The sequence below is a fragment of the Onychostoma macrolepis genome, chromosome 23 (genome assembly GCF_012432095.1).
Source record: "Onychostoma macrolepis isolate SWU-2019 chromosome 23, ASM1243209v1, whole genome shotgun sequence".
NCBI classification, from domain to species: domain Eukaryota; kingdom Metazoa; phylum Chordata; class Actinopteri; order Cypriniformes; family Cyprinidae; genus Onychostoma; species Onychostoma macrolepis.
Window position 1 is genome coordinate 3,392,577 of NC_081177.1, and position 23,539 is coordinate 3,416,115.

The 23,539-nt window shown below is 34.7% G+C and overlaps 1 protein-coding gene across 1 annotated transcript; it reads right to left on the reverse strand.

Moving 5' to 3' along the window:
• Positions 1 to 37: 37 nt before the first annotated feature.
• Positions 38 to 20,402, reverse strand: rnf150b (ring finger protein 150b). Its single transcript, XM_058762744.1, has 7 exons — positions 19,628 to 20,402; positions 14,340 to 14,590; positions 8,953 to 9,024; positions 8,771 to 8,853; positions 7,810 to 7,906; positions 3,379 to 3,583; positions 38 to 2,048 (listed from the first exon to the last, which is right to left on the reverse strand). The coding sequence occupies exons 1-7, from the start codon at positions 20,076 to 20,078 to the stop codon at positions 1,948 to 1,950; spliced, it is 1,260 nt and encodes a 419-aa protein (XP_058618727.1). The 5' UTR covers positions 20,079 to 20,402; the 3' UTR covers positions 38 to 1,947.
• Between the last annotated feature and the right edge of the window lie 3,137 nt (positions 20,403 to 23,539).

Consider the following 23,539-nt stretch of genomic DNA (forward strand, 5'->3'; position numbering starts at 1 on the left):
AACACTGTGTAAATGAGAAGAACGACGTTTAGCCCAAAAAAATTAACATTAAAATTTATTAATATTCAAAGCACAGTCTGACTGAAACACGTGCAAAATACTGAGCATGAAATGGTACAAACGTCTACTGTGTGTGTGTGTGTGAGATACGGTGAGGTGAACTGCACGTGTGTTTGTGTGTGAATATACAAACTTGTAACGGAAATCCCAATCTCAAAACAAAGTCCAATCTCTAAATACATAAAGTGCATGACGGAAAAACTTGGCAATTAAGGAGAAAATTGGACAAAATTATTCTCTATTTACAATGTACAGTCAAACAAGGAAGAACGAGTTACAGATTTAAAGGAAAAGTGCACCTGAAAACGATCATTAACTCTCGTGTCTTTCCACAACTTTGTTTTGACAAGAACATCTGGAACTGTTTGAATATAGTGCACAAGTCATATGAACTTTTACGGTGATTTCCGGAGTTTTAAAGAAAAGAAAAAAGAATAATATAGAGATTTAGAATGACCCGAGGGTGAATAAACAGTAACTGAACAATCATTACGGGAAATGATTGATAATCTCCCGTTAAAGAAATAGTTCACCCAAACAAAAAAAAAAAAGTTTGCTGAACATTTGCTCACCCTCAGGCCATCCAAGATGTAGATGAGTTTGTTTCTTCATCACATTTGGAGAAATGTAGCATTACATCACTTGCTCAGCAATGGATCCTCTGCAGTGAATGGGTGCCGTCAGAATGACAGCTGATAAAAACATCACAATAATCACTCAGTTAACATCTTGAGAAGCCAAAAGCTGCATCATTAAGACACGTTTAAGACCTCCGCTTGCCACTAAAATGAGTCTATAATCCATAATAACGCTTCCTCCTGAAAAAAAGTCCATCCCCTCTTGTCCTCTCACATCAAAGTCCACCCACATGTTTGTTTAGAGCTGTTTTGGCTTGTAAACAGTGCTTGATTTCTCTCCTGATTCAGACCAGATCACTTTGTCACTGGAGGAAGCGTTATTATGGATTAAGGAAGTTAAAAATATCTTAAATGATGGATTTGTTTCAGCTTTTGGCTTCTCCAGATGTTAACAGATGGACTGGAGTGGTGTGGATTGTTTTTATCAGCTGTTTGGACTCTCATTCTGACGGCACCCATTCACTGCAGAGGATCTACTTGTGAACAAATTATGGAATTTATCCAAATCTGTTCTTTTTCTCAAATCTCGGATGGCCTGAGGGCGAGGACACTGCTAGTAAACTTTCATTTTTGGATGAACTATCCACTAAAATCTCAAGTGGACAGGGCATGTGGCATGCACAGCAAACATCACATGTCCTGCTCCACAGAATCCAAAGAGCACTTCCTAGAAAGTCCCACAGTTTTGTCCCGCACAACGTCCGTCACACGCTCCAGGTCTGGCGTCTTTGGTGAGGGCCAAATCCCCAAAAAAAAAAAATCTCCCAAGAGGAAGGCGTTTAAATACTGAGATTCTCTCTTTTTTTTTTAATACTGCTGAACTCGAGCACATCAAATGCTTCTATAGAAAAATAAACCACTTCTGATCAGATTCAAAATAGTCTTTGACACGTTCTTTTCGCTGGGATCACAGACAAATGGTGACACGGGCAGCGAACACTGCGGCGATAAGAAAAAGAAGATTGTCGAGCAGAGCAGAAACGATCGTCTGCCGATACCAAACAAGTGCTTTAGCTCAAGTGCACACTGAATTGTGCACTGAGGGCGAGAGAGAACAGTTTACCCTGCTTTTCAGAGAATGAAGGAGGAAGATGAAATGAACGTAACATCGGATGTGGATTGTAGTATGTACTCGGCAGGCAGTGTGTTTGTTACACGGTCAATCACTGGCCATTCAAAGCCCATTTAACCCATATGAGCCCGACGCCACAGTCACCCAAACTTTTGAGCATGAGTGGGCGGGGCCAGATCAGCACTTTGGGTCATCAGTGGGCGTGTCAATGTCCAAATGCCCCGCCCCCGTAGCGAGCGACATCTCTGAACTGCTGCTGGCTATTGGCTGTAACTCACCTGCAGAGGAAAGACAGTCATAATGATATTCATCAGTACGGCTGTGTCCTAATTTGTACACGGTCCTTACTAAATAGCACACAAAATAAGAATAAGCGTGTCCCAAGTTGCAAATCGTATGCCAAAATGGTTAATTGTATTGAATGTGCACTTGTAGTGTACTTTAAACCTTATAAAGTATATAATAATATTAATGGAATAAAAGGCAACTTAAAGAGAGTATACTTAAAGTACATTTTAAATGATTGTTTATATATTTTTGTCGTGCTTTAAAGTAGTACTTATTCTGATGTGTTGACTAACATACTGAACCACAAGTAAAGCATGTGCTATTAATTTTAACTGTAGTGTGTTATTTGAGATTACATTTAAAGTTAATATATTTTAAATGTGCTAAATTGCAACTTATTATTTTAGTACAATGGTGATTTCATTTATTTGAGTATGAATGGGATATATTACAGTTTTCATTAATAGTTTGAATTAGCTTTTATTTTTAAAATTTGTTTATTTTTAGTTAATGTTTTTATTATTTTTTGGTTTTTGTCATTTTTATATTTGTTTTTGTATATATAGATTGTTATTTTTTATTTCAGTTTTAGTTATAGTTATTTTAGTACATTAAGTTAAACTCAATGAAAATGAGAAATGATCAAATAAAAATAACGAATCAAGTTCAGTAACAATTTATTTTAATTTTTAAAATAAGTTAACATTTATTTTATTTCAAGAAACATGTTTTACGTTTTTAGTTTACTATAATAACTTTGTTATATTTCAAAACATGACATGCATGTTTTAACAGAAGTGACATTAAAGTATATTTTCATTTCCCATAAATGCTTGTCATTTCATTCAGCAGTGCACTTTAACCATATTTCAAGACAATAGAAGTAATTATGAAATCACAGATAAATTGTACTTAAATCCAACTTAAGTTCAGCTAATTGCATTTTACATACATTTAAACTATAATACATTTAAATTTAATTACAATTAACATGCAATTAAATGTCCAAAACATTACATTCAGTTTGCACTTAAAGTGTATTATTTCTGTAATGCATACTATTTTGAAAAGTATCCTAAAATGTACGTCTTATTCACAACATTGTCTGGATGGTTTGCCATTTCCAATGTATTTGTGCATGCTTTTTTTGGCCTGTTATTAAATGTGCACTTTTATTTGTCACTTTTTTTAGTCACTTTTGATAAAAGCACCCTCTAAATGCAAAAATGTAAATTATTACCCACAATGCCTTGCACTAGAGAAGAGGACGACTTTCTCTCTCACAGAAATCAATGTTTATGTACTTGTTCGTACACTCACTCTGTTCGGTTGGCAAGGTGTCCTGGGACAGTGGCTCAGAGTCCAGGAGGACCTGAGGGAGACCCACCATCCTCACGCCGGGGTCACGCCCCCCGACGACATCACCAACCATGATATCATCGCTCATCACCATGGCGTTAAGAGCCATGCCCCCCACGGCGAGCTCGTAGTCCAGAGGAAGTTCATTCAGACACTCGGCACTTGACTGCACATAAACAGAATTACAGCACGTTCATCACAGAATAGAGTTAAACACAACAGAATTAACCTATAGCCATACTGAAGCAATAACCCATGCATTTCAGTGATTTTACCATGATTAAGGCCATGATTACTACAATTAAGCATTAAACTACTACTCAAATAAACTACATAAAATAAACTTTAACTTAAATATATTTAAAAAAACTTAAACTTGTTTCATTTTAGCTAGTTACCAAGGCAACATTTTATTTTCATTTAGTTTAGCTTACTTATATATCAAAAACTTTTTAAAAAATCTATAGACGGTTTCAACCATAGACATAATATACATAGACGCCTCATAGACTGACGCTGCCTACTGGAGCTGACGTACAGTGCGGCCGCCATCTTGGATGGGTCTCCAACGCGCCCCTCCTGCATTTATTTCTACTGAGGAAGGTGTATCACCAACTACAATAATCATAACTCCCCGAATTTTTACCGGATTTTCACACGGTTTGGTTTGTTACAAACGGCAGAGATTTAGTTATGATACAGGACGCTGTCACACATTGAAAAATACATGCTTTCATGCTAAAAGACTTTGTATTATGCTCTTTAGCAAAGACATGGTAGGCTATGGCATATTGATAAATGTATAAATTAATTAATTTTATATTTTAATAAAGAAACAAGTTTGATTGTTCATTTGAATTTATTTCTCTCTCTCTGTCTCTCTCTCTCACACACTCACTCACTCACGCACACACTCAAACACACACACACACACACACACACACACGTGAAAAGAACTTCAAATAATAGTGGAAAAAACTTAAAATACGCCATAATGTTTGCTCATAAAGGTAAGAGCAATACATCATTCGGAACTGTAAAGGGTCTACTTTTATTTGTGTGCATTCACAATATCAAAATAACCTTGTGCTTTTATTAAAATAAATAGGAAAACAGATGGGTTTGCCGTCTCGTCTTGAGGAGCGCTTCAATGATGAACCGAAACTCAACGAATTGAGTCACAAATATGATAAATATATCTATAGAAAGCTTTAAATTACTACTTTAAAACGAAATAATTCAAATCGAAAACAAAAACCCTTTCATTATGTAATCCCTAAAGATGCATTTCTCTCTAAAGGCACGTCCAATGAGGAGATGGCAAGCCATTTTTCATCACCGTCTAAAATATAAAAATAAGGAAAAGCCTAAAACAGGCCCGATTATATTTTTTCTGATTTTTACGTTGCTCTGCTCTTAATTTCTTAACATTTAAAGGATTTTCTGCAACTTAATTTTGTCTGCATGTGAATTATTTATTAGCCTATTTTTTAATCCATGCAGCAAAATGCTTTAAAAACAGCTGTAAAAATTACTTTATTGCATTCCAGATGATTTTAAAGAACTTTTCACTATAAATTTTACGGGTAGCTTGAATGTAAAACATTGTCATGACTTTCGTTGTATTCCCATTTATAAAATAGGCTACAAATGAATTGTGGTAGTCTAACCTGACCTGTTTATAAGCAGAAATGGACTTTGGCATGCAAAAGACTGATACGTTCATTATTAATGGCATGGCTGGTTCGGTCGACAGAAATACAGCTATAATCTACTGCTGAAATGTTTGCGGGGCAAATCACAGGTCAGTCTGAGCGCTCATGGTACGCACAGTGCGTCCAGCCATAAACCTGCAGGAGCCACTGACCACAAATGACACAAGCATGAAATAATGGTTCTCAATTCCGAATTGGGTTTCTGCAATGTGCTCCCCGAGTAAGAACACATCCTCTGAAAGTTGAAGAACAGAAAGAAAAAAACAGCAAGAGATAATGAGAGAGAGTACCAGTTCCTGCTGTAATAATGTTACACGTAAGTAACGTTAGTTACGACGACATAATATTATAGATGGTAAAATAACCAAAATTATTGTTCAATCTTACTTGTGAAAGGTAATCCCACGCGATCTGGTATCTGCGTGGGTTATTGCGTTTATGACCTCAAGGTTAGACTATTGTAATGCTTTATTGGGTGGTTGTTCTGCACGCTTGATCAACAAACTACAGTTGGTCCAAAATGCAGCAGCTAGAGTCCTTACTAGAACCAGGAAATATGACCACATTAGCCCGGTTCTGTCAACACTGCACTGGCTCCCTATCAAACATCGGATAGATTTTAAAATCTTGTTAATTACTTATAAAGCCCTGAATGGTTTAGCTCCTCAGTACTTGAGCGAGCTCTTATCGCATTATAGTCCTCCACGTCCGCTGCATTCTCAAAACTCTGGCCGTTTGATAATACCTAGAATATCAAAATCAACTGCGGGCGGCAGATCCTTTTCCTATTTAGCACCCAAACTCTGGAACAATCTACCTAACACTGTTCGGGAGGCAGACACACTCTGTCAGTTTAAATCTAGATTAAAGACCCATCTCTTTAGCCTGGCTTACACCTAACACACTAATACGCTTCTATTATTCAAATCCGTTATATATATATATATATATATATATATATATATATATATATATATATATATATATATATATATATATAAATAAAGGTGACTTGACTTATTGCAACAGTAAACTGCACAAAATACGGGCATAAATTGCTCGCTCTCCATTGACTCCGGTGCTAGCGTAGAGTGAGGAGACCCAACCAATATGGCGGTGATGCTGGATTACGTTCCAGCATGTCATGAGGCGTCTACGTATATTATGTCTATGGTTTCAACGGCAACAACATAAACAAACATTACTGCGCATGCGCGCTTTTGTGGCCCTAACCTAACTTCCGGTAGACATCCAAATACAATCAGTAACAACAGCTAAGTCCCTCTAGAGTAGAATATGTTTTGATAACAAGCAAAATATGTTTGCTGCGTAAATCAGACGGACTGAGATGCAGCGATAACTACTTGGACGGACTTATTAAAAATGCAAATTCATTCTCTGCCAGCAGGAGGCGCTTTAAAGCGGGAGAACTAGAGGTTTCCCCGGAAACGGCTGTTGGGCTGTAGTTACACAAAGCAGCGCTGAGCTTACAAACGCTGCTTTATCGGGCATATAACATGCAAGATTAAATGAAAATGACATCGAACATTTTCTAAAGACAGTGTTCCTTCAGAAATACAGTGATATAAAAACACCTGCGCCTCGTTTTTATTTTTTAAACATGCATTACGTGCTCATGTTTATTCAACAAAGCCTTTTGGAAAATCGGTCAGTTTTGATATTGTGGTGGGTCGCCACAAATAAATAAATGTATGTGAAACACATCCCACAGCACAACAACCTGAGCCCAACTTCATTACTCATCACTTTAACTGTGTTTGTAGCCGGCGCCACTAACAAGACCGATAAACACACACAGACCGGAAGTTAACTTAGGTCCAGGCGCGTGCGCATGATGAAACCGTCTATAAAAATGACAAAACAACAAAAGTACTAAAACTTTAACTAAAATTAAAATTGAAAACAAGACATTCTTTTTTCATTTAGTCTAACTCAATGTATTAGCATAACTAAAAATTAGAGATAAAAAAAAAAAAAAAAAAAAGCCAAAATCACAGCAAATTACTAAAACTAATTAAAATTAAAATGTAAACAGCATAAATATATAAATGTAAAAAATTCTAAATATTAAATAAACCTTTATAGTATCAGTGATATTAAAATAGCACTCATTAAGGCACAATACAATGTTATTAGCAAAAATCAATGTTTTAAGAACTAAAAATCTAATTTTAAAAAAATGAATCCAATAGAAATAATTTTAAAAATGAATCCAATAGAAATAATTTTAAAAATATAACTAAAAATGAAATAAAATTCATAAACTATAGACATTAAAAAAAAAAAAAATACTAATACAAATGACAAAAACAACAGAATGACTAAAACTTTAAAATTAAAACAGAAAATATATTTAAAAAAATAATTCAAAGTATTAATGTTAAAAGAACAAAATAAAATAAAATGATTCCTCTGGAAATAATTTAACGTATTTACTTATTACTGTAATTCATAATAATTACATAATATTTAGTATCATTATTATTAATATTAATAGAAGACTGTTATTCAGCTGTTTTTATTACACTGATTCTGTCTGAAGCTTCGTGTTCAGCTCATTTCTCTCTCGACTCAAGGAGGACAAACACATGCACAAACAGCACATGACACATGTAGTGACCTCTGCACAGCGACGAGGGAAAGAAAAAACACCAACCGTGAGGCCCAGAGCTTTGAGGATGTTCATTTTACACATGGGACATGTACGATGGTCCACCAACCACGGGTCGACACAGCCTTTATGAAACAGATGCCTGCGAGAAACAGACCAACAGTGAAGGAAGTGAAGGAGGGCCAGTTATGTGTTTAGCAGTCTAATACAGAAGCCTCTCGCGTTTGCGAGTTTTCAGTTGAACACTGAATGACTGCCATTTTACATCCTCTTTTTGTAGCAAATTTAGTATTTAGCAACTCTGTTATATGAAAATATAGTAATATAGTATAGTATACACAATAGAGTATATATAATATATCCATTCAAAAGCTTGAGGTCAGTTTTTTTTTTTTTATTAAAAATTAATTTGTTCATCAAGGCAGCATTAAATTGATCAAAAGTGACATCAAAAGATTTCCATTTCAAATAAATGCTGTTTTTAGAACTTTCTATTCATCAACAAATCCTGAAAAATGAAATGCATCATGGTTTCCACAAAAATATTGTGCAGCACAACTGTTTTCAACATTGATAATAATCAGAAATGTTTCTTGAGCAGCAAATCAGCATATTAGAATGATTTCTGAAGGATCATGTGACACTGAAGACTGGAGTAATTATGCTGAAAATTCAGATTTGATCACAGGAATAAATTAGAGTTTAACAGATATTCACATATAAAACATTGTAATAATATTTTGCAATTTGAAAGCATTTTTCTGTATTTTTAATCAAATAAATGCAGCCTTGGTGAGCAGAAGAGACTTGTACCTACTATAATAATATGTCCTATAAAAAAAAAATATACCTACTATAATAATATAAATAAAATTAGATGAAATATACAATGTAGTATTATATTGCTTTAATATGATATACTGTATTATATTCCCATTGAAAAAGCAGTTTTAATGTAGCTATCTTGTTCGTAACTTATCAAAAGTGCAGTCAGGTGTGTGTTTACCTGCAAGGTAAGATTCTGACTACATCGTTTGGTTTATAACCCTCGATACACACGGCACAGTTATCAAAATCACTCTCCGTCTCCTACAGGAAAAAACACATACACATTATAAAGACAAAACAAAGAGTGCAGGACTCCATATCAGCATTAAAGACTGAGATATTGAATGTTTATTTGTTCACCTGATCGCCTTTCCTGATGGTCCGCACTTGTAACTGGCTGATGGCTTTTTTGGCAGCGTCCCCCAGCCTCCTCTGACCAATCAGATAACAGAACGTGATTAATAAACGCTTTTCTCCTTTGACTTCAGACTGTTATCTCCTACATCCGCCTCTCGTTAGAATTATTAAAGACTGAGGGCTGTAATGAAAGGCTCTGTTGCCTTCAGGCTGCAGTTGTTTTCCTCTGATGAAAGTCACTTCCTGTGGCCTGTAATCATGTTTTAGGGTCATGTTTAAACACACACAAACACGCAAAGCACTGAACACAAGCAACAGTGAAGAAAGAATGTGGTTTGATCTGAAGGCTGAACAATTTTGCGAGGTGGGAAATGTCTAATTGTGAGTCTGGGGTTTTTTTCTTTTGTTTTTAATTCCAAGTTTGCTGTGCTTGTTTGTAGGGCTGCACAATTGGGCCAACTTTTTTGTGATTTTATAATCAATGTGGCTATGAAATAATAAAAACAATAAGTTTTATTTATAAATATATATTATTATTACTACTCATACTAAAGAAAAATAAATATCTAAATTAAAGATTATTAATTAAATATTATCAATGAAACTACACTGTAAAATAAAAAATGGGTATAACAAAAGTATTATTAATATATTTTTAATTGCATTATTATTTGTATAAATAATTATAATAATAAAATACACAAATATTACTAAAATGTGAAATATTGTTAATGTAATATTTCACTGTACAATAAAATTTCAGTATTTAAAAAGTATAACCATTTATAATAATTTTATGATTTATCATTTTATTATAGTAATTTTATTATTTTATCTTATTTTCCTATAAAATAAAACATAACTAAATAAATTTAAATATTAATGGAATATTTCACTGTAAAATAAAAAATAGTTTAAGAAACAATATAATTATTGATAATACAATTGATAATTGTATTTTTATTTGTGTTATTTGTATAAATAATAATAAAATATATAAATTACAAATATTTGAAATATTATTATTGTAATATTTCGCTGCACAATAACATTTCTCTAATTAAGAACATAAAAAGTATAAATATTTTTCTTATATTTCATTAATAATAATAACAAATATTATTCAATAAAAACTAAATTAGAAATATTTATGTAATATTTCACTGTGAAATAAAACATTGAGTATTTAAGTAATAAATAATGATAATTTTTATTTCACGTCACAACTAAAATGTGATTTCGATTTTATTCAGTCAAGCCCTATTTGATCTTCGCACACACTGTCATTTTGAGTGAAACCAATTGAGACATACGATGGCTGCTGTTAGATCGGGTCTCCACGCCAGATAATAATTAGGATCCAGATCCCATCAGAAAATATCCGTTTGTCCGGTAACAGAACAACTAGTCAGCAGCGCTGTTAATACCCAAACCCTGTTAACAGCGAGTCTTGTCCGGTATCCAAAAATACCAGTGTTTAACAGTCTTCTGTCAGTCAAGAAGTTGACCGAGAAAAGCCACAGAAGAGCAGAAGCAGGAGACGAAGTGATGATGGTAAAAAATAACAGAGTTTATTGAACAATCTTAGTTGCGTATGTCTCAATGCTCAAACTTCGTCTGATGAGCACAAATTCAGCAAGTAATAATATATCAAACTGATGCACAGCAACATCCCATAAACATTGGGTTTCCATAAACCTTCCCTCTTATCTATCTCTTATTCATACAGACAACACAGTCCATGAAACCCAACAAGCATGAGACTGAACAACAATGAAAATGCATAAGCAAGGGAAAATTAATAAGAAATATAAAATATGAAACATAGAAACACAATAAATGAATGAATGAAATGAATAAACATAATAAATGAATAAACAATAAAAATACTTAATATAATGATAAGTGATAAAAGTAATTGATAAAAATAATCAAATAATTAATCAAATGAATGACTAATGATTACAAAATGATTATGTGAATAAATGATTATAAATGAATTAAAAAAACATGAAGATAAAAACACAACACACTAGGGCTGGGTGGTATATCGAGTTTGTACAATATATCGATATATTTTTTTATAAGCAATTAGTGGTCGACCGATATGTTTTTTTGACAGCCGATGCTGATGCCGATATCTTGGAAAGCAGGGAGGCCGATATAATTTTACTTATTTTAATTAATATTTAAGAAATTTGAAATCATTTGAAAATTGATTAAAAAATAAATGTGTAAAATAAACATACTTATACTTTAGAAGACAAAGTAGTTTTCACAAATAAAAATAAATTTAATAAAAATATAATTAAAAAGGAAGTAAACGCTGTTACCAACAGGGCACTCTGTATTCTGGGAAGTTTGTGCGCATTGGGAATCATATTTTTTCAAATAAACCCAAGGTAACACTCATTTTACATACAGCACACAGCGAAAATGATATGAACATGTAAATGCATAAAGCACAGCGTAATTTGAAATCACGAGTTTAAAGTTTGTTGATCACACATTTCACAAGATCTACACTAGAAGTCTGCAAGGTTAGTGAAATTAAATGTTCATTAGTCATTCAAAGATTTGTTTAAATGATATAAATGCGTATTTGCTGAATGCCGACGGCAAACGAGAAAGTATTATAATGTTTGCCTTTCTATTACTAATAGTATTAAAACAATCGTTTTTTGTATACATTTTAATTCCTTTGTTTAACAGTTCTATCTGATTATTATTAGACAGAACTGAACGACGACAGCGAACAAGAGGGAGAATGTGAGCGGCATGTGTTCAGGCGCTGCCGTTCTCAGCGCCGTCAAAATAAAAGTCCTGCCTCGAACAGGTAGGTAATCACAGCCGTGCGATATACAGCCATAATCGCACATCTACGAGTGTGATATTGCGTTTATACAACAGTTCGAAGGCACGAGTATGTCAATAAATTGCCTCGGTTACTAATTCCAAAACGTCACTTTAGAACTAGTAACGAAGGAACGTTGAGTTGCTTCATTGAAAACTTTGTATTACTGTAGTAAAAGCTTGTATTATATAGAGTGAAGTATTATGAGAGAGAGATGATAATAAACAACAACAACAACAGCCATCATAAAAGATGCTAGAAAATTCAGCCAACCGTACAAAGACTGGCCGTTAGATTTACCCAACACGAATTATATCTTGTGTTTAACCACTATAGAGACATAATCAGAGCCAGCGGTAAATTCCAGAAGATCTGGCCGCGGTCAGGTGGTCACTATCGCACACCTATCAGCCAATCAGATTCAAGAACCAGAAAGAACTGCTGTATATAAAAAAAAATTATCGGCCGATACCGATATTTGAAAAATGCCAAATATTGGCCGATATATCGGTCGACCACTAGAAGCAATACCGTGAATATTGATTTACAGTTGTTTGGTACGAGCGCATCTGAAAAAATATCTAGGGAGGACACAGACTGCTGCGGAGAAAGTGCATAATATAATTTGTTCTAAACATGTGACAAGCTTTATAAGAAGGGCTTTAAAAAATTAAAAACAAAAACTCATAAGATATAGTAGCCTATAGTTTAATTTTGTATAGTTTAAAGCGGCTCGGCCTGTCAGATGCTCTGACAGAAAGGCTGCGTGTGCCGCTGACAGAAATGTTATTCGCGCTGTTTAATGTGTTTGAGATGTGCGGTTTTCCTTAATGTAGTGTTGTCACTGTACCAAAATTTCAGTATTCGGTACCGATACCAGTGAAAATCCACGGTTCTCGGTACCAATTTCGGTACCACATGCTAATTAAAAACACACTATTTTTAATAATAGTCAAACAAAATGTACAAAAATCAATGCCATTCTTTATACTTATTTAAATTGTGTTTCAAGTTTTTCCACAAGTAATAAAAGTATGAAAAACAGAAAACAAGTTTCACCCAAATTTAATTTGTCTTTTAATTAATGAAATTTAAATACATTTTATTTTTTGGTAAATAAAGGGGGTTTACTATTAAAATTAAAATATGGAAGAAATACTGTGCGATTATTTCTTTAAAAATAAATTATGATTTTTTTTCAACAGTAGTAATAGTATCACATACATTCTACTAAATAATAGTAATATATTTCTGGCACAATGTCTTTAAGATAAACTTTTATTTTGACGGGTTGCCGTGAATACCTTTAAATTTCTGTGTGTAGCTATATGATATGATGCTGGTTTTACTCAAATGAAACGGTAGAATACTCGTGAAGTGACTCTGAGAACAGTTCTGGAGACGTTGTTTATGTATTTATGTCCTCATTGAGACGGCAGATGCTGAAATCTCCGCGAGCGTCAGACGCGCTTCAGTGTGTGTAGTAAAAAACCAAAAACGTGCAACTCTGCCATTCACACAGAGACTCGCAGAACATGCGGGATTCATATTTGATCGACTTTTGCGGCTTAATATTTACAGATACTAGTCCATGTCGCGATTTGATTTAAGTGCAATTACCTACTTTTGATTAATTCATTCAAATTCCGTGCTAAACTGTAAATTCCATTTTTATAACTGGATTCCGAGATTCCGTCCACGTTTTCTGCGTCGCGGAAATCATAGGGCCGTACGCGTCAAGAACCAGGTTGACCGGGTACTCGGTACCACCGGTACTTAAAAAAAACCTGGTACCGTGACGTTTTCATTTTTTTCATTTCTTTTGACAACACTACCTTAATGCATAACTTACATTTCACAACTTATATTCTCCATCTGTAAATGTTAGAAAGCCATGGAAATATTTCCATTTTGCTGTAAGAAGTGCATGAGTTTTGCTTTGTAATTCTCCGCTAAACTTCACAGACTTCATTTAGAACGAGCGCCGCCGCACGCATGCGCGCCAAACAGACTAAAATATACATTTTGCTGAAATATTTGCAGTTGGACAATATATGTGACACATGTAGAATTTTAAACCTACAAGTGTATTTACAATTTTAACTATAAAGTGTATGGGGTAAACAAAATAGCTTTTTTATTCAATTAGTCTGTTTTTTTTTTTGTTTTTTTTAATTTTTAGTTTAAAAATTTTTACTTCTGCTTTAAAAGCATTATTTTTGTTTTTAGATTGCAATGTTACAATGTTAGAATGTAATGTGATTTTAACCCTTTTTTGCACATAATATATGCCTTCATGCTTACATTCACTTTATTTGTTTAATCCAAATACAAAATCCCGAGATATATACCGTATACCACACATCAGCCAAAAAAATACCAATATATGAATTTTTGCTCATATCGCCCAGCCCTACAACACACACAATTTGCACGTGAGGAGCTAAGGATCCTTCACTGCAAAAGGCATTTGGACACTTAAGGCTGCACTTTTCAAGCAAATAATTTCATAAGATGACGTTTCTCAGGTTTGTACCTGGTTGCGGTCCCTGGCGTTGGCGTATCTGAAGCGCTGGATGTAGTAAAAGACGAGCCAGGCCAGCGAGATGATCATGAGGATGATAAAGGAGATGGAGACGAAGACCACCGAGGTGCGGCTGACGTATTTCTGCAGGTTGCGTGTTCCGATGGTGATGTGCATGTGAACGGTGATGTTCCTCTCCATCAGAAGAACCAGATCACGACCCTTTGGCTCGGGAATCATGATGGCCACCACGTCACCAGTTCCTAAAACACAAAGTCACAGTTAACCAGAGCCTCAACTAGACTAACTCGCTTCCTCTGTGGCCAAAATAAACCGCAAAGAGGAACAGAGTTTATCCTGATCATCAACAAAAAGCATAACTAGCACAGAACCAATGCTCAAATAAACATATTTTGACAAAGAAAGTTTAAAATGCTTATTAGTGGCACAATGAAAATAGAATTTGGGCGAATTTTAGATGAATAAATAAAAATTCACAGCTGCAGAATGAATCATAATTATTTAACCACAAAAAGACGAATTAAATACGACGTATGCATGTAAAATATTATCAGAAACACAGAAACCGAAAGGTCTTCATGACAGCCCATCAAAATAAACATTTGATTTAAATTGAAGAAATTATATAACTTAAGTTTAAGGAGTATCACAATTTTTCTTCTATTTTTTCATTTTAACAGTAAACCTCTGTGTTGTGCAGTACTTTGTTTGCTATATAAACAAAATAATAAAAAGAATTGTTAATTTTCATTTGATTGCATTTTAAAATATTGTTAGTATTTTTAATTGTTATCGTTTCAGGCCTTCATCTGATTACCACCGTTTTTGATAAAAGATATTGGTATTAAATCAAATCCAGATGAAGCACACAATAGATTTATTTAAAAAAATAAATAAATAGGGCATTATTATTGTACAAACTATAATAATTATTAACTTGTTTTATGAACTCAATTATATATGTTTTTCGATTATTAAAATTGTATTACGGTAATTTAAAACAGAATTCAGAAAAATTATGATGGAAAACATGGAAAAATTAGATCAAAATTCATAATATAAAACAGATTTCATGCGGCCTAAAAATTTTACATTTTGTGAAACTTAATAAATTTTTGTTAAATTGTAGAATCCAGAAATATTAAAAGGGGGTAATCTAGAAAAATTAAAATGGAATAAAATTAATTTGGAAAAAACATTTACAGAATTTGGGTAAAAATGGATTTCACAGGTTTTAAAAATGTGATTTTCAATTTTTATGATTTAATGTAACCACTTAAAAAGAATCCAGAAAAAATTTAAATCATCATTTGGGGAAAAAAAATAAAAAAGATTTCATAAGGCCATATAAAATGTACTTTTTGTTAAACTTTCAATAAATTGTTGTTAAAAACGTTTCATGATTAATTAATTTGACATGCTTTTTGATTACTAAAATTTAATGTAACCATTAAAGCAGAATTCAGAAAATTTGAAATGGAAAAAAAAATGTAGTCCAGAAAAGTTGAAATGGAAAATAAAGAATTTAGGAAAAAAGTACAACAGAGTTTGGGGGAAAACCCCTGATAAAAAGCACAGAAAATCTTTAAACATCAGAAAACCTCCTCAGCCCAAATGAAACGCAAAGCTCAAAGAGAGAATGAAAGGAAATGGGTAACACCACAAGAGAGAAAAGTACTGATGTAGAACAAAGAGAGGAACTAAACTAGCAACATTTCTGCAACACTTCACAGACAGACAGAAAGATAACAGAAAACTTCACAGCAAAACACATTTTCTAAGACGCAGAATGACCTGAAGTGACCGTTCTAGTCGAGCCTTAATGCCAACATCACGTCTAAAGCATCACTCATGACTTCCAGATGCGAGAGAACATACAAACACAGTTGGACGATGGCAAACTCGGGTCAGAACCACAACCACATCACAAACATTCCTGCAGGACGTAAGTGTGAACTTTATAGAGAAGTCAGATTACTGTTTCTGACACAGAACACCCACAAAAACACTGTGACACTTTACATCAAAGTGCCTACGTTACTAGAATGAATTACTGTTTTCAGGGCCTGAATTGCAGTGTATGGGTGCCGTCAGAATGAGATTTCAAACAGCTGATAAAAACATCACTAATAACCCACACCACTCCAGTCCATCAGTTAACATCTCGAGAAGACAAAAGAAACAAATCCATCACTAAAGTGTTTTAACTTCAAATTGTTGGCTTTTGGCCAAAATATGAGTCCATAATCCATAATAACGCTTCCAAAACGCTGCAAAAATTGGTCTGGACTGAATCAGAAGAGAAATCTGCACAAATCAAGCACCGTTTACAAGCCAAAACAAGCTCTAAATAAATGTGGGTGGATTTTGATGTGAGAAGACAAAAGAAAATTGACTTTTTCACTGGAGGAAGCGTTATTATGGACTCGTACTTTAGCCGGAAGCAAAGGTTTAAATAATGCCGTAATGATGTTTTTGTTTCTTACAAACACACAGCTTTTGGCTTCTCAGGATGTTAACTGATGGACTGGAGTGGTGGGATTATTGTGATGTTTTTATCAGCTACATCTTGGATGGCCTGAGGGTGAGCACGTTTTCAGCAATAATTCATTTTTAATTCATAAACTTTTCCTTTAAACCAGACATGCATTTATAATCACACATTTACCTAAAAACAATCAATTACGGAAGTTACATTTATGTATAAACCATCATATTAGACATGCAATTATGCATCTCATATGCATTTACCAAAGTGCATCAGCCATCACTCGTAACCTTATATGGACTTACAATAACACATAACCAGACATGCATATCTAGTTGACAGATGATGAATGCATTTATCAACACACATATGCACTGACCATCACATTTAGCCAGACATGCATTTATGAATTTATCAATCCATAACCAAATATGGATTTGTAACCACCACTGGCTCTGCACCCCTTTATGTTGCGTTCTGCAAGTGAACAGTGCATTATTGTTCATCCCAAAGAGGCACAAAATCACTTTCACAGACTTTTACATTAACTGTTCCCTCCTGGTGGAATGACCTGCCCGACTCAGTCCCAGCATCTTCAAGAAACAGCTGAAAACACATCTCTTCCATCTTTATTTGACCCTCTAACTCTAGCACTCTCTATTTGAATTCTATTTTACCTACTTGTTCTCTTTTTTATTTAAAATAACAACAAAGACTTGCACTCTGTTTTCTAACTGCTTATTTTCTTTAAAAAAAAAAAGCCTCAAACACTAGCTTTCTCTATTCTTTTTCTATCTATTTGTTTTCTTTTTTATTTATTATATGTGAGCCTGGACCACAAAACCAGTCATAAGGGTCAATTTTTTGAAGTTGAGATTTGCATTCTGGGACTTTGGGACACGGACACTACAGTAGAGAATGGGTAATAGTGGAGGTAGATGTTAAAATTTCAATTAAACAGTTAAAAACACATTAGAATGGAGAACGTTTGCTGTGTTATGAACTGCAATATCTGCTCTCATGAGTGGAAACGGATCTAAAATGAAGCGCAATTTTCTGCTTTTCAGCTTGAAACAACACAATGGTGACAGTATAGTTCAATGAAAATAAACAACTTGACCAAAATTTGGCTTTGTCATTTGTATTTATTTATTATTACAGATTCATAATTTCCGATCCACTTGAATTTGTAAGTGCTCACGCCATGAATAATGTATGAAAACACATTTGGAAATGTTATGTGTGATATAGCTCGTTACGATCACTCTCCGTGTTTATAAAGCAACCGCTGATTCATTGTTCAGCAACTCTTTGTGAGAGATAGTATTTGTTCCATTTAAGTCCAGTAAAACTTATTTGGTGTAGTGCTTTCACAATATACTTAATTTCAGAGCTGGACTACATTTCACATGTCTCTCTTAGTTAACACACCTGATTCAGATAACCAGCTTGTTAGAAGAGAGCTCGTGCAATGCGTTTTTTCCTCTGATGATTTGTATCTGCTGTTATTGTATACGCTACTGAGCGTGTCCTAAAACATAGCGGCAACTACCTAAAATGCAGTGCGCAGTAACATAGATTCCCATTCTCTGTATCTGAAAGCTGAATAAATAAGCTTTCCATTGATGTATGGTTTGTTAGGATCGGACAATATTTGGCTGAGATACAACTATTTGAAATTCTGTAATCTGAGGGTGCAAATAAATTTGAAATATTGAGAAAATCGCCTTTAAAGTTGTCCAAATGGAGTTCTTAGCAATGCATATTATTAATCAAAAATTAAGTTTTGATATATTTACAGTAGGAAATTTACAAAATATCTTCATGGAACATGATCTTTACTTAATATCCTAATGATTTTCGGCATAAAAGAAAAATCAATAATTTTGACCCATACAGTGTATTGTTGGCTATTGCTACAAATATACCTGTGCTGCTTATGACTGCTTTTGTGCTCCAGGGTCACATATAATTATAAAAAATAAAAATAAAAACCTTGCTATGTGTACTGCGTTAAGCTAACTGAGACTTGTCATAGCACTTGCATATTATTGCTCTTTTGTTGACTTTGATTGCTTCCATTGTCCACATTTGTAAGTCGCTTTGGATTAAAACTAAGTCTACATGTTTTCCAAACAGAACTTATTGAAGGATTGTGCATGCTCTTAATTCCTCTGTTATCTATGCATCTGTATTTCACTCTTTGCAATTGATATGACATACACCTATAGATGCATTCATTTTAATGTATGTTATTATTATTGTTGATGAGCTCACTAAGCAAATTCCGAACAACTAACAGCAATATGTCAATAAATAAATAAATAAATAAAAATGTCTGCTAAATGTGACCCTGGAGCACAAAAGCAGTCATAAGTAGCACTGCTATATTTGTAGCAATAGCCAACAAAACATTGCATGGGTCAAAATGATCATTTTTTCTTTTATGGCAAAATCAAATTTCCTACCGTAAATATTTCAAAAGCTAATTTTTGATTAGTAATATGCATTGCTTCATTTGGACAACTTTTAAGGCGATTTTCTCAATAATTAGATTTTTTTGCACCCTCAGATTCCATATTTTCAAATAGTTGTATCTCAGCCATCTTAGCAAACCATGCATCAATGGAAAGCTTATTTACTCAAATCTCAATTTCAAAAAATGTACCCTTATGACTGGTTTTGTGGTTCACAAATGACTAAATGTAATGTAAAGGTAATCACACATAACCCTCCACACACAGTCATAATCTAACATAACCACACATGATGCATTGATCAAGCGCATCACCTGGATCTGGCATGGTGATGGTCTCGTTGGGGTTGGAGGACCCCACGTTGAATATGACCACAGCTGACGCGTTTTTCCCCACGGCGTTTCGGATTTTGTCCCTGTACGTGCAGTTTCCCCTGCTGATGAGCGCGATCCACGCGCCGTACCCGCGCGGCGTGAATCTGCTGTTGGGATCGCACGCGTGTCTGTCCTGCGGCGCGGCGGGCATCGCCAGCACGCCTCTGGCCTCGCGTTTGAGCGAGTGCTCCCCGTAACGCCCGCACTCCGTCTTCTCGGTGCGGACCTCGGCCGTGACCGGATCCACGTACGTGATGTTAACGAACGCCGTGTACCATTCCTCCTTCTCCGCCACCGTGAAGTCCAAACACAGCAGATGGACGAAGCAGAAGGACAGCAGCCAGGTGGACAGGGCCAGACTACGACACGCCTGGATCACCGAGAGTGCCATAGCAGTGTTATTGTTATCGTTATGATGAATTCTAGCGGTCGCGCAACGCGCGTTTACTCCATAATCTCCGTCTAGAGCGCGTTACGCGGCGCAGTAACCGACACTCATGGTCAAACCGTGTAAAACACTCGACGTAAAAGACCGAGTTTGTGGTTAATAAACTCTAGAGCCTGTTGCCTGTGCGATAGGCGCGTTGGTTCGGGAAAAACGCGAGCAGAAGCGGCGCGACGGAGGCATGGTGTCGGATGTTTTCGGCCTTCGGAGCGCGACGGAGTGCGAGCGAAACAGCGACCGCTAGCGGCGGAGCGATGATCTGCGCATGCGCGAGGGAGCGTCGTGAAATACACGAGAGATTAATCAAAGTTTGCTAAGGAACCGTTAAAATAAGATATTTTCTTACGTTATTAACTGTTAAGCTGTTAGATTTAATATTGTATTAGAATATATTTTATGCAGATTTATTCAGAGTAGAGACGAAATATTTAAGATGTTACGAAACGCAATTAAAAACTGTTTATTTTTTGTTTTTTTTATTGCTTTTACTTTTTTATTTATTTTTTATTACTGACCCAAGATCATTATTATTACCAGTTCAGCATACAGTCTGAAACCAAATGCAGAGTTTGTGACGCAGTACATCATACAACAAAGAAAATCACTGTGTGCTTATGCAGTTTTTATTAGAAAATCATTTAAAAACATTAAATAAAAAAAATTACAAGCAATGAAATTTTCTGAATTGTGAAAGATGACACACTATATTTTTGAATCATTTTCTAAATATTTGTATGTTTAAAAACTAATATTTAACATCATTGTTTACACAGTATGCTCCACCCTTCAGCTTTAATCAACAGTTTAACTTTTGCTGCCAGTGTTTCCAGGAAGATCCGTGTCTCTGTTTTGGCCCAGGCCACTGTGTTGAGGTCCATAAAGTGCAGCTGGTCCTGTGTGTGTGTGGGTGTGTGTGTGTGTGTGTGTGTGTGTGGGTGGGTGTGTGTGTGGATGTGTGTGGGTGGTCCCAGAGAGTGAGTGTGTGTGTGGTGTCGATGTGTTTCCATCGGTTTGTTGTGTCCTGTGCTGTCTGCTGAGGAAGAAAAATAACACGATGCTGAGGAGACACACCAGAACCACCAAACCCACTGTCTGCTGCTCATCACTCAGCGCAGCTGCGTCTTTCTCTGGGTTCCTGAAAGCATTTGGAGGTTTGTCCCAGTGTCTTTTCCAATGTGTTCTTCCACAAACACCTCCGCTGCTATGAAGTAGACGAGGATATACTGTGAAGTTGAAGATCACTTCTTTCTAGACTTTGCTGAACACGCAAAATACAAAAGGGGTCCTTTTTCCCCGCTGCAGTGCAAAGTGTAAACCACATAAACAAACCTGTCAGCCTGCGGTCACCTGGAAATAAAATAACTCCAGCTTTATCAAATTAAGAGCGAAGTAAAGCAAGTAATATATGCATGAATGCATACGAGTAAAGATATTAGGTTATTGGAGGACCAAAACAAACATTTCAACATCTGCTTTTAATAAATAAAAGAGAAAATAAGACAAAAATAATACTAAATCATTTTAAATTTAAACTTTTCTGTGATTTGCATGTCTTTTCTTTAATAAATACATTTAAGTAGTGCTATCAAACAATTAATCACATCCAGAATAAAAGTTTTTGTTTACATAATATATATTAGTGTGTACTTTGTATATTTATTATGCATATAAATACACACACATGCATACATGTATATATTTAAGAAAAATATGTTATGTTTATATGTAAAATATTTATATATGATAAATTATATATTATTATAAATATTGATTGATGTAAATATTTTTAAAAATATACACGTGTGTATTTATATACTAATAAATATACACAGTACACACATGTGTGTACTGTGTATATTTATTAGTATATGAATGTACACAAAAAACATTTATTTTGGATGCGATTAATCACGATTAATCATTTGACAGCACTGATTTTAATACATTTGAAAGAAATTGCATAATTGAATTATTATTTATTTATTTAATAAAAATATAGTCAAAACAGTAAAATAGTGAAATATTATTACCATTTTCTATGTGAATATATTGTAAAATGTAATTTATTTCTGTGATGCGCAGCTGAATTTTCAGCATCATTACTCCAGTCTTCAGTGTCACATGATCTTCAGAAATCATAATAATATGCTGATTTGCTGCTCAAGAAACATTTCTGATTATTATCAATGTTGAAAACAGTTGTGCTGCACAATATTTTTGTGGAAACCATGATACGTTTCGTTTTCAGGATTCTTTGAAGAATAAAAAGTTCAAAGGAACAGCATCTATCTATCTATCTATCTATCTATCTATCTATCTATCTATCTATCTATCTATCTATCTATCTATCTATCTATCTATCTATCTATCTATCTATCTATCTATCTATCTATCTATCTATCTATCTATCTATCTATCTATCTATCTATCTATCATCCATCTAGTATGCAGTTCGTTATCTCCAGCAGAGAGCGCTGTCTCACACTATTTCCATTCTGACCACACTAAGAGGGTTTTGATGAAGAAAAGTATCATTTCCTCTGTGTGTTTCTTTGACATAAACATTCAAGATCACTGAACTTTAGGTAGTTTGTTCAGAGGAAAAGCTGTCCTGTTCTAGCACTCTCTTAAACATGTGTTCGGCGTGTCCCTTCAGACAGGGGAGTTTCCTCAGCTATATTTAGACATCCTTTCTAATGTCACTGTCATTTCAGGAGTGTATTGTTAAAGATCAGTCCCTAATGCACAGCGGGGAATCCACGAGAGATTGCATTGACATTTACACACAATTCTTCAAAGTTGTGGTGCACATGAATGAAAGACACATACTGGTGAGTGAAGAGAAATAGTCAAAAATAAATCCAGTGGTCAGGGCGGCATCACCTACTAGGTCAAGCTCACATAAATGTCACCATTTTACAGAGTGTGTCAAAAAGCTTGACATGAGACACACTTTCAGCCTGTCTTTTGGGTGTGTAATCTTCACCAGTGTCTCATTTTGTTTCCTGTGTTAAATTCCTGTTGTCTTGGTCAATTGGAAACTTGAGCTAAATTACAAAAATAGTGGGACTGCCAAGTTAATACCACTGTCAAGGCACAGAAAAGTATGAAAGACATCATCAAAATAGTCCATCTGCTATCAGTGGTTCAATCTGAACTTTATGAAGCGACGCGAATACTTTTTGCATGCAAAGAAAATAAAAATAACGACTTTATTCAACAATTCATCTCCGTAACGCCATTTTGGAGAATATCCGCTGAACGCAAATAGCATAAGTTGTGCTGTGTCAGCCACGCCACACGGATAAGTTTTATGTTTATCTAAAGTCATTTTTGCTTATTAGTTTGGTTGAATTGGATCATTGAAGGTCAGAAGCAAAGACACTGGTTAATAAAATGGGATTAAA

Excerpts from the sequence above, each read along its gene's own strand:
- rnf150b (XM_058762744.1), bottom strand. The coding sequence starts at position 20,078 with ATGGCACTCTCGGTGATCCAGGCGTGTCGTAGTCTGGCCCTGTCCACC. Across the intron at positions 9,025-14,339 it reads ACGCCAGGGACCGCAACCAG|AGGAGGCTGGGGGACGCTGC; the intron begins GTACAAACCTGA and ends CTGATTGGTCAG. Across the intron at positions 3,584-7,809 it reads TCAAAGCTCTGGGCCTCACG|TCAAGTGCCGAGTGTCTGAA; the intron begins GTTGGTGTTTTT and ends GTTTATGTGCAG.